The 12,789-nt window shown below is 33.2% G+C and overlaps 1 protein-coding gene across 1 annotated transcript; it reads left to right on the top strand.

Moving 5' to 3' along the window:
• Positions 1 to 596: 596 nt before the first annotated feature.
• Positions 597 to 11,361, top strand: LOC107193455 (pickpocket protein 28-like). Its single transcript, XM_015582902.1, has 12 exons — positions 597 to 807; positions 2,391 to 2,515; positions 2,589 to 2,776; positions 4,564 to 4,714; positions 5,640 to 5,785; positions 6,301 to 6,400; positions 7,023 to 7,286; positions 7,394 to 7,499; positions 8,144 to 8,200; positions 8,623 to 8,752; positions 9,740 to 9,846; positions 11,102 to 11,361. Exons 1-12 carry the CDS (start codon positions 597 to 599, stop codon positions 11,359 to 11,361), a joined length of 1,845 nt encoding a protein of 614 aa, XP_015438388.1.
• Positions 11,362 to 12,789: the final 1,428 nt, after the last annotated feature.

Genomic DNA, 12,789 nt, shown 5'->3' on the forward strand with positions numbered 1-12,789 from the left:
CAAAACGTTGTGGCAATAAGGCCATTGAATTGATTTTTCTTATCTCTTACACCCTAACAGACCATCAAGAAACAAAAAATAGGATTTCATTTTAAAAAATACCAATAGCCTTGAATTCTCGTAAAAAGATGATCACGAGAAAAAATTCTTTCCACCGTTACATGTGCCCCTTAAAACAGTTCAACCGTGTCTTGAAAACATTCTTCATACAGCAGTAAATAAAGCAGATATTTAGGTGATCCCATTCAACTGATATACCCTGTATATGATGGTACGAAAAATGGTAACTTTGCATGAACTTTCGTAATCTATTCATTACAGTTATGGTATAACAACCTGACAAACTTTCAAAAAGAGTAAATAAGACATTTTTTTTCGTTCCCCAATTGATCGAAGTGAGTGCATTATTACGTTGACTTTTATGGCCCACAACATTACTGTTGACCATGGAGAAGGATCGATCGATCGGAAGGGTGATCTGTTATTTTTCCGGCCACTTACTCGCGGGATCATTTATCTAAGTGGTTACGGATTGAGGGTCGCCAAATGCCTAATAATGGGGTTTCCGGGAATTCAGCGGACGGAATCGCTAGAAAATGGAATTACAAGGCGGCGTCCGATGTAACTGGGTAATGTTTCCGGACATGTCCGTGGGCTGTGACATGTTCATTCGTTTGATAGATTTCGCGTCGGTCAGTTCGGTCGAACGTTCGTATCAGGTGTCGGATCAGGTTAGACGTAGAAAAATCAGAATGAAAACTGTAATGCGGAACCATTATAGCTTGTCTAAGAAACGGGGAAGGCTTGGTAAGTGACCGACAATTTACTTAAGAGAATCCTCGTATGGATTATAAAGGAGATTGGGGTAATTACGAACACCTAAGCAAAAAAAAACAAAGAACGAAAGCTGAGTGAGAAATGAATTTGTTCATTACTTATAATGATACTTAAACTATTCATCTACAAACTACAATATCCAATTTTGGAAAACTTATAAAAAACAACTTTTTAGTCAAAAAACGAAACCCTTGTATGGGGTTATCACGAACAGAGTGCTAATAAAAACTAATTATCATATAGGTCGCACAGAAAGTCTCTGGATGTGCTTTCACCTCTGCTGCATTTTTCACTTGCCCATAAGTTACATATGTAACGCTTGATCCAATCTTCAGTAGCCCCTATCCAGCTTGTTCGCCAGTACCACACGACGTCAAAAAATAAAACAAAATTTTTGTAGAGATTAAAATCAGTCAACAGATAACACGTTGGTCATAAAATGTTGTTTAAGATGTGCTTATTTCAACTTGAATAAATCCGAAACTGTATCATTAATGCAACAGTAACTACATGCATTTGGAAATGGGCAAAATGTTACTTGATAAACGATGAAAATAATAAATTTTGTTTATTTTGAACGGCGTGCTCGGCCTCTCTTTATTATTTTCTTCCCAGCACTGGATGCGAGCTAAACTGTCAGCTAATGGAGGGAGAAGATCAGTTTTCGTTTTCTAACACACCGTGACCATTGCGTTCGGGATTACTCCGCGTTCGTGTTTACTCCACTCTCCTAATTTCATTGGTAGACTGCAGAAGTTTATGCAAATTCATAATTTTGGATACGGATATTTGAAGATTATAATGTTAGTTTTACTTTACTAGAGGCTTCACTACATTAGTAGTAACACATAAATAATAATATACTATATTACAATTTTTATTTTATTACACTTTCCATGTTACGGAATGCTGTAAATGCATGAACATCCGCGGTTTATTATGAATATCGTATTCACTGTGTTTAATATAACTATATACAGTATGTGTTTTAATTAGTATCGTCAATTTACTAGACAAGTGACGAAACTAAGAAAAGTTAATGATTTAAATTTAGGAAATCGGTTCGAAATTTGTCGTGATAGGAAATTATTAATCTCTTGCGCTCGAAAGACGTGCCACTCACGTCGAAATTACACAAATTTGTGATCTGGCTGCTAGCGCAAGTAGTTAATTATGCAACCGTTAAGCCATGAAAAGTTTTACAATTTAGCAAGTAGTCTTTGAGTTCTGAAGGTCTCTAACAGAGTATTGTTTATGTATATTGTTCACTTTTAAAACAGAGTTTAAAACAGCCCTATTTTGAATTGTAACATTGTTCATGTTAAATACTATTATTTTATGATAAAAATATATTTTTATTTCTCAGATAACAATAGCTCACTTCTACAATTAATTTTTGCAGATATCACAAAATTAACGATTTTATTAAATGTATCACTCTTTAGCAAAACGACGATATTAACGTATTATTGTTATTTAAACTTTATTTACATATTGAGATATAACAATAAATAATTCAGTCTACTAAGGATCTTTAAAAATTATGTTGTTAGGTCGATCCAGTATCGTACAAACTTTAGAAAGATCTTTCCGCGTTTATTGCGAAAACACGGGGTTGCATGGGTTTCGTTACATCGTGACAGGCAAGACTAGATTGGACAGAGCAGTTTGGCTCGCAGTAGGTGAAAATTGTATTATACTTTCTTTTTTTCAACAAAATTGTTGGTGATACTTATACCTTTTCTGGGCAGGTATGCTTGGCAGCCATTGGTTTTTGTTTGCTACTGATGTTACGTTTATGGGAACATTTCTCGAATAACCCCACTGTGACGATCATCGACACGTCGAATCCGATCAAGGATTTACAGTTCCCGGGGATCACGATCTGTAATAACAATAAAGTGTATAAACCACACGCGGATATGGTTGCGAGAAAATTGTAAGTTATAATTTCGAGTCGACAATGAAACAAAGATCCATACTTCATTAATTCATTCTAATTCATTTATTTAAATATATCTCCTTTTTGGTATAGGACGTTTTATAATGCTGAATTATTCTCAGTTTTTTTTCTTGGTTATCCAAAATTTCTTGTAAGTAATTTTTACTTAGTAATTTAAAATTTCTTGTAAATAAAATTCTAATAACTAAGCAGTTATCATTTGTCAAACTATATGAAGTCAATAGTATGCATTAGATAAAATACCAAGGTAGATGACAGTTAATTTCTTGTAACTAAGAATTAATATGTTATTTTTGATATTCGATTATCTGTATTTTAAGAATCATAAAATTAGAATGTATTTGAACTTCAAATAAGAAAAACGGAATACAGTCCTATTCTTTAACCATATATTTTTGAAATACCGTTTCCCCTATGTGTCTCTAACTGTTCAAATCAGAAGACAATTATTTAAACTTATATTTTTTCTATCATTGTAATTCGGGGTTTCATACGTCAGTAATCCTGAAATAGTGTTGTGTGCCATTTATTGCCTTTATCAGTTCGGGGAGTTGATTTGATGTCAAAAACATTTTAACTCGATTCTTCACGGAGCCAAAGTTGCTTTTATGACACGCGTACACCGTGATTCTATAATTAAAACTTTTTAAAATCTCGAAATTAATACGCGTAACGGTGAAAATTTTGCACGTGGATGTTCTACAAATTATATAAAGTTATTTTCCTTGTTTTTATTCCATAGAGAAATTAAAATACGTTATATAAAATGAATATAATTGCAATTTCGTTGAATTTCTCTGAAGTCAACTCTCTGAAATACTTTAAGGATATAAAAAGCTACTAAATTTAATTTTTATTTTTCTTATTGCCTGAAAGACTAGTTATGACGCCACTGTTCATTTCATCGTTCACCTATATCGTTCGTGAAAATGCAGTTACGAATATTATTAAAATTCAAATTTTGCGAATAAATTCAAATTCTGAAACTCAGTATGCCAATTGAATTAAAAGTAGACTACAGGTTTGAAGGGGGTTTCAAAAGAAGTATCGGGTGATTTTTGTTTTTTGATGTTTTTTGTTTTTTTAGGGTGAAGAAACCCCTTAAGGGTTAATATGTACGTTTTTTCTTTTCCTGTATATCTTGAAAACTATACCAAACATAAAAAAATTGTTCTAAAGAAAAGACGGTTTCTTATCCTCTATAAAACTGTATAATGAAAATGCTAAAAACCTGTTCATTGATTTATTTATTTATTTACACAGCAAATTTTTAACTGTCTCATTGGACAGTTTTATACAATACGAATCCATTACATTTTCATTGCAATAATATTTTTATATTTCCTATAGTCATCGCGATATACAGGAAAATAGGAAACGCACATTAAGGGGAGTTTTCACTTAGAAAGACCTATAAACTGTAAAAACCAAAATGTCCTGATACTTCTATTGTATTGAAATCGGAATTTTGGGATTACCGAAATTCCCTTGTGAATCCAATTCCATCCGCCATTGAATCAATATCGTTTCCCCTATTAATTTATCTGTCTGCCCAGGTCAAACTTTCAGATACACATTGATCAGTGTGCTAGGGCCTATCAGAATTAATAATAATACAGAAAGTGCCGCAGTACATTCAATGTCAAACACTTGTTACTGCTAATGTATTCCCGCAGTCGGTATAAATTGACTCAGCCCGTAACAATACACGCGATAATTATAACCCGCGGTGTATAATTCCCTGAAACAATTTGTTCTAATAGGTTGACGAATGGATTCGACATCAATATGAGCAATAAGCTATTCTCTTCCCTGATGAAACTGATACGGCCAGATAAAATCGAGATCGATAACGCAACAGCGTCCTCGGCCCTTGACACCCTTGGTTACTCGGTCGAAAAACTTATGTTCGAGGTGACAAATAGATATTTCTTATTACATTAATAAATCGTTTATGTACGTAACATTGTGCTAAATATGCCAATAAGGAATCCACTTTTTTTATCCAATTCGGTATTTTTTTCTTGGAAAATGAAGGGTTTATACTGTCGAATTAAATTTCAATATGTTAATAACAATAATTCTACTTTGTTGCTAGAATGTAATATTATTACAACAATAGAAAAGAGGTTAGAGAAGAGGAAATTTGGAAAGGAAAAGGTGAATTGTGAAAAGAAAAGTCAGAAATGTAAATAAAGATTTGTAATGAAAGGATTCACCAATATTTAGAAAAAAGGAATTACAATTAATCACAGATTTTGATACCATCTTTAATTATAACTAGAACTACTGAAGATAAAAGTATTTTTATTTCTATTACGTTGGTAAAAAGGATGACTTGTTAAAAATATGCAAATCGATAAATTAACAAACTTCTTCATTCATATGAAAAGTCATAAAATATACACATTGTTATGCCATTTTAATAATTGTTACAACAACCATTTTAATAACAGTTTACGAACCAGTCGTTTTAATTGCTTTGGTAGTTCTAGTGTTACTAAAAACAATTTCGCAACAATTCGATTTTTATGAAGTATAGCAGGAAAATATTTCTTCCAAAGATATTATGAGCAAGAAGTCGTGAAGATATTTGTGGTTAAAACTATACTGTTATGTTGTTTAAAAACTAGTGAATTATGTATTGATTGATTTTCGAAGAGTACAGACAATCAGAAATACATTGGCTTCATGAAAGCCTCCATTAAGCTGGTAATAACGTAAAAACTTTGTTATATGAAACCGTAAAATATGTATATTGATATTCGCTATGAATACTTGAAATCTGCAATCTCATTAATTATAACAGATATCTGTAGCGCAATTTTCTCTGTTGCAGCTAATGCATCCTTGCAATTTATTATTGGCGAGGTGCGCCTGGCTCGGTCAGATCTATGACTGCAATAAAATATTTAAAACCGTGAAAGCGAACGAGGGATTCTGTTGCGGATTTAATTACCATTATGATCTTACCAACAATTACAAGTAATTTGCAAACTTTAACTGCCTTTAGTCGAGGATAAAGTTATCGAATTGCCGATTTCTAAATTCAAATAGTTCCCTAAATCATTTTATATCGATTTTTATTCAAATGAATTCAGCTTGTTTATATTTTAAGAAAATTTACACTATTCCCTTTAGTATTAATTTATGAATTATACACAACTCAGACTATAATCAAAAATCTATTTGTTAAAGTGGAGTTGTTTTTTCTGGTCTTAGAAATTAAAATAGATGCAAGCTTAAATTATCTGCCTGAACATCATTTTTTTGGCACATTTAATTAGAAGAAACATGGATATAAATTAGATATGAATAAATATAACCTCGAAAAATATTACGGACTAAGTAGGAAATTTTTTCTAAAGAATTCCTTCTAAAATTAAATAAAACAAAAGTAATAAATAGTGGGAGGCCTTGTGCATCTGATTAATTTTTTGTTTTAACCTTTTGAATGTTTAAATTTAATGATTGAGCTAGTATTTTAAACCTTTGTCCAGCAATGACGACTCGTGGTTGGCGAACATAACAACGACCGACGAGGAAAATCTGCAACCGGATAATTCATCAGAATATCTGCCAGGTGTCGATGAAATTCTGGTAACATCGAAACAAATTTTTTGTTTACCCATTTCTTGTCATTTAATAATTATATATACAGATTTCTCGTACAAATCATTATTGCATAAAATGCGTTGAAATAATTTTATCATGATGTCTCCAATTTCATTTTAACTAAGATACTTAATTTTTCTTGATTTTTTTATTATTTACTGAAAGTAGAGATATAATGCGTAACAATGCTATTTGAAATTCACCTCTATGAGGAGACACCGAATACTGTTGACATAATGTCAAAGAATATTAAAGAATATCTAAGAATATCGTAGATTATCGTAGGATTATCGTAGCATTATCGTAGGGTTATTGTAGGGTTCTCATGGGATAATCATAGGTTATTATCCGATGCCATACGATACCACACAATACCACAAGATGCCATACGTTATCACACGATATCATACATTACCATAGGATACCGTAGAACATCATAAGAAAGCATACGATACCATAAGAGACCGTACAATACTGTAGGATATCGTAGGTTATCGTGAGATATCGTAAGATATCGTAGAATATCGTAGAATCTCAAAGAATCACACAGATCCAATACTCTATTACTATGGATGCACAGGACTTAAATGGTAATAAAATGTTACAGCGTGTACCAGGTACAGGTCGTGACATTGGTTTATCAGTAGCCCTGAACATCGACGGTGAAAACTATAAAAGCTCGGTTAGACAGTTCGTGGGTGGGACCGTGCTGATACACGATCCGATAGACTATCCGGATGTCGGTGCGCAAACCGCCACCGTGATCCCCGGCCACGTAATGGTGCTGACACTTTCTGGAACGAAAATACGAAGCTCGAACGACATCCGCAATATACCGCTGCGCAAAAGGATGTGTTTGTTCGACGGTGAGGTATACAGATCCTACTAACGCTATCTCAACCACACTCCCCCCCCTCCCTATCGTGAGCTTAATTCCACGGAAATAATTTTTGTTTGTTTCTAAACAAAACTTCCCAGAGCCCCGGGGAACGGAAATACAGCTACCAAACGTGTATCTCGGAATGCATTCAGCAAAATATTTACGGGTCCTGTGGTTGCCTACCATTTTTCTTTCCTGATGAACGTGAGTGACTCCCTGGGCGATACTGTGGCTTTGAAAATTAAGAATATTCTGATAGTCTCTGGTACTGCTTGTTGCACCGTTTCATTTGTTAATTTTAATTTTAAATACAGATATTCCTTCTATTATATTCTTTGATATATTTACGCGCATAATACTTTCAAACTTCTTATACATTCGTAAGTGATTTCTTTTGATTCGAAAATTAAAAATTACAAAACAGGAATTAAAACAATTTAATTCTATATCGAAAAGATATGAATTTAAAGGTTTTCAAGTTACCTTATTCGATTATAAAATAAAGTTCACGTAAATTTATTCTTCAGCTAGTATAATAAAATACTTGTTTTGTAGTGCATAATTTCTGTAAATTCTGAACACATAATGTATTAATGTAAAGTATTCGACGATTTTATTAAAAAATCAATAAATTCAACTTATTTTATGGTGCAAGATTAGTTTTTTTAAACTCAAACTGTGAAGTACACAAAGTTTAAGTAAAAAGACACTAAAAAATAAGGAATAATGTTTTGAGGGAGCATTATTAGTAATTTATTCATCAGCTTCAAAACTTAGTTTTGTTATCGTGCTAGCACTTATAAATTCATACCACGAGTTTGTACGAGCATTTACCTTTTTGTTGAAAGATCCAGACACGCGTACCTGCTACTTAACAGATGTGGATTGCATTCTGGCTCGCAGAAGTGAGTAAATAATGAACGAAGTAACGTTGTTGTATACAGAAATATTAATTTCCTCGAATATTAATACGAAATTTCTTAATTTATTAGACTTCTCGTCATATTTCAACTTCCTAATTTTAAACGTTCAATTTTAGACCTAAATGCGAATTACTCATGACTTACGCCAACGATTTTATATTCGAAAAAATAAAACGCTACAATTAGTATTAATAAAACAATCTTATACTAATATATTTAATATTTGTTAAAATATTTTCATTTCATAACATCGCTTTCTATATTGACCTGAAATAATTTCAGTCTTCCTTTTAACATTTTTTATATCTTTCCTCTAAGAGAACATGAATTTTCAATATTAAATGTAGTATGGATATACGTATATCAAATATAATATTATGACAATCTGTGAGTATGTTAAACAGGAAGCCTATCGCGAGTTCAACTATCCCATATAAATGATTGCAAATGTCTACCGCAATGCAACGACGAGACGTTCGACGTAGTCGGTGAATCGATACGAACCGATGACATAGGCTATGACAGCGAATTAACGTAAGTTTTACATAATTTAAAAAATTTGAAATAATTCAGATTGATAAACAAATTAAAATGGCATAAGTCGAACTATTAATCTATTACCTACCATAACAATTTTAGGATATTATGTAACATTAAATAGTAACCGCCAAGTTTACTGTTATAAAAAGTAGAATTCTCAACTTCAAGGTTAATAGTAATTAGTTTACAATCCAATATTTTCATTGATACATCATACTGTCTTTTCTATTCATATTACAAGGTATCATTCGAAACCAGAAAATTTCGATCTCTTTAAAACTTTATAGATATGTAGGGGACCACAATAGAAGCATCAAGAAAATGTTTTTTTTTTTGCTACTTCTCTCAAAGGTAATATGTATTTTCCTATTTTTTGTATATTTCTAAAACTTTTAGCAAATATAAAAAATTATTAGGATGATAATGTAATGGATTTTTATGCTCTACAAGACTAATGAAATTATCAAAAATTTGTTTAAATAAATAAATAAACAGATTTTTAACAATTTAATTGCACGGTTTTATAGAGGATAAAAAGCCATTCAATTTTCATATTTACAATTTTTTCATAGCTACTACAGTTTTCAAGGTATACCAAAAAATAGGGAAACACGCGTTAACCCTTAGGAAATGTTTCCATCCCAAACAACCAAAAGGACCAAAAACAAAAATTTCCCGATACTTCTATTGGGAACTCCTACAAACCTGCAAAGTTTCCAAGAAATTGGAATTTTCGGTTCAACGAAGTTCCCTTGTTAAACATTTTTCATCTTCAAAGTAGTGACCACTGCAACATTGCGTTTAAACATACTAATAAAAGTTGGAATGTTCCATTCCAAGATATAAATACACTGCAGTGCGTTAGTTTTAAAACGAAATATCATCGTTGATATTCCACATCGACGAGAGCCATCGCGAGGAAAAGCTTCTTCCCCCCTCTCATTCGCGAACAGGAAATTTCACGAGAGCGTTTCTTTACAGGCATGGCTTGAATGCAAAGAATACCTCGTTCCTCTACGTATATTTCCGGGACGGCACGTATCTCGAGTACCGCAAGGAAACCATCCTCGGCTGGGATAGCCTTCTTGGTAAGGGGGAAACTTACTAAAAACTATGTCTTCACGTCCGAAACTGTTTCACCGCCGCAGCTTATATGGCTAATAAGTAAAGGGTACGGCTAAGAGAATAAAATGAAATCGGGCTGTGAGTTCGTTACGAAACTATGAAACGTGTTCGGAAAGTTCGGCCAGACACTGGAATGAAATAGAAAAGTTTTGTAGAATCGGGGACGGGACGTTGCGGCGCATTGCGTTTTGGGAGAACCAAGAACCAGCTGCGGACACGTTTTATTTACTGACCCTTAAATTATAAAAGTACATCTCGAGAGACAGTGACGTGGTGCCGTAATTGCTAAAAGGAAATAATTTTTCAGATTTTTAGACATTTACTTCGATACAGTTTTAGTAGGTGAAAATGTACATGTTTAAGTGGTTTTTAGTAGCTTATCGAAAAATTTGGAAAGAAACAATTTGATTAGAAACAGTAAATATAGTGATTGTACTAATGCTAATTGTTATATAATTATAGTGAACATAGTAATTATATAAGTAAACGTTAGGTGTACAAATAACAAATCTATTATACTTTGTCAAATTCAATATTTATGTCCTGGGAATTCCGATGTCTGCAGTTTCGCTAATTTTTGACCTCGTTCCTCGAAACTCACCCTTATATTTGAAGAAGAAAATGGCGGGAAAATGTGTGAAATTTAAAACACGTTACTGGCGGATTACTTATTGGTGCACTTAATGTAAATTGTAAATACGTAAAGCAACTATGAAGAAGTGATTAGGACGACATAATTATATTAGATTTCAAATATTTATGCACCTATTGAAAATGAAATTTAATCAAATTGAATTATGGCTAGAACTACCAACGGTAAACGTGCATCTATTCTATTGAATCGATAAGCATGAGAAACTTTTGTAAATATACAAAGTTATAAATTAACACATTTCTTCACTTACATAGTGCAGTAAAAGATATGTAATATCTGCGAAAATGGCTACATTGCTATAACATCTTAATCGACGTTATAAGAGTGGAGAAAACTAGTTATTTTGCTTGCTTTGGTAGTTAAGTTTTTATGTCACTTTTAATCTAATGAAGTTCTTGATAAAATAGATAATGACTATCTAATCTATCTTTTTTTTAAGTCTGTCTGTGGAAAGTAGCGATTACGTAAAATTTGATCACAGTGATAATAAGTAGAGTGCAGTTGCAATTTCTTAATTTAAAAGAAAGTGGTGTTTGATGTAGATGATTTAACTGACATTTCAGCCTCTTTCGGGGGAATCTTTGGACTCTGTCTGGGTGGCTCGGTGCTAAGCTTTGTCGAGTTTCTGTATTATATGACAAAGGAGCTTTTAGCTGTCCGCGGGAAGAAACGTGCATTACGAAACGACAATTTACCACCAGCCTCGAAGTTATTTGTCTCCAGATCCACGAATAACGACTTGGTAAAGACTGAGAAATGCGTGTTCCACGTTTGGACCGAACAATTTCCGCGGCAAAATCCGAAAAGCACCTTTGCATCTTAAATGATAGATTTTAAAGCATTTGTGAACGGAAGCTCGTAAAATAAAGTAATGCCGTGAAATACGAATTAAAGATATATTTACCTCCACCTATTCGTTAATGCATCAATTATTGATTTTTATATTCATTTCGTAACTTTGTTTGGTAGTAAAGGTGTTCATTTATTTATGAATGTAGGTTACTCCAAATAATCGAAAAATATTAGTCACATGATTTTTATCGATTAGATATCGTTTGTAAAAAATGTAGTAGAAGAATTTGTAGAAACCAATTTCTTCGGAAACATAATACCCAAAACCGGACACATTTCTTCAATAATAATCTCCTTCTGTCACAAAAAATTACTATACATTTCAAAAAACAAAATACAATAAATTTCACACAAGCACGATTTTCACGTAGTTTCCCGTTGAAGCAATTGATTCAGATTACAATAAAGTGAAACAAAGGCACCAGTACTAAGTGTACCCATAATTCCATATTTCACTATTTTCTTTAATTACAATTGTTTGAATAATTATCATGAACAATATCTCACTTCAGAAGAAAACAACGTTCAATAACTACTGAATAAAATGCGTGAATATCATAAGTGAAACTGTTTTAACTTTAACTCGGAAAATTTTTGGACCCACCATGTATATTTCCTCAAAGAGTGGACAATATTTCGAATCAAAGGGGTGGTTTATCATCGAATACCGAACCAGTGTATCATCTTATTATTTGGTTCAGCGAACAAACATGCACCGAAGGTTCCAGTAGCCTCAATGTTCGTTGCTAATGCAAAAGGTGATACCCACCTTTTCCTGCAATACCGCGGCGGGGGGGGGGGAGGTCCTCCATCCGGATCTCTCCCCGTGAAAAAGAGGCGATGTGCAACGTCGCGACGCCAAATGAGTTGACAGGTCGCCCACGTGAACACGAACGCGATGTCGAACCGCGTGACAGTCATCCGTGGTTGATCCTAAAGAACGACGGTAGAACACCGTAAAATAGGCAGTCGTCTCCGCGATAACCACGATTTACAGGGATCCCATGACGTAGGATGTTTAATTGTAAATTTATAGGCAACTCTGGTATTTCGAGGTACCTAAGTCAAGGGATTTATCAAAGAAGGAACACTGTAATATAATAACCAGGTTTCTTCTGAAATAGGGCCTACGATTGATGTTCATTAACGACTACCGAACCCTTAGGTACACCGGAAGGTACACAGATTTAATTAAACTACTAGGAACAGTTTAATTAACTTGCATTTTAGGTATACATGAAATGGGATTAGGTACACAGATTTAATTAAACTACTAAGTTGTTTTATGTTGAGGTCCCAGAGGTTGAATTTTTACGATTGAGGTCATAAGGAGAATTATAATTAAATACTTCAGATTTAAGGGTTCAGTAGTGGTATTTTAGGTATATCTAAAATGGGA

The sequence above is a fragment of the Dufourea novaeangliae genome, unplaced genomic scaffold (assembly GCF_001272555.1).
Source record: "Dufourea novaeangliae isolate 0120121106 unplaced genomic scaffold, ASM127255v1 scaffold6, whole genome shotgun sequence".
Lineage (NCBI taxonomy): Eukaryota > Metazoa > Arthropoda > Insecta > Hymenoptera > Halictidae > Dufourea > Dufourea novaeangliae.

Excerpts from the sequence above, each read along its gene's own strand:
- LOC107193455 (XM_015582902.1), top strand. The coding sequence starts at position 597 with ATGGAATTACAAGGCGGCGTCCGATGTAACTGGGTAATGTTTCCGGAC. Across the intron at positions 2,777-4,563 it reads GATATGGTTGCGAGAAAATT|GTTGACGAATGGATTCGACA; the intron begins GTAAGTTATAAT and ends TTGTTCTAATAG. Across the intron at positions 7,500-8,143 it reads ATTTTTCTTTCCTGATGAAC|ATCCAGACACGCGTACCTGC; the intron begins GTGAGTGACTCC and ends TTTTGTTGAAAG.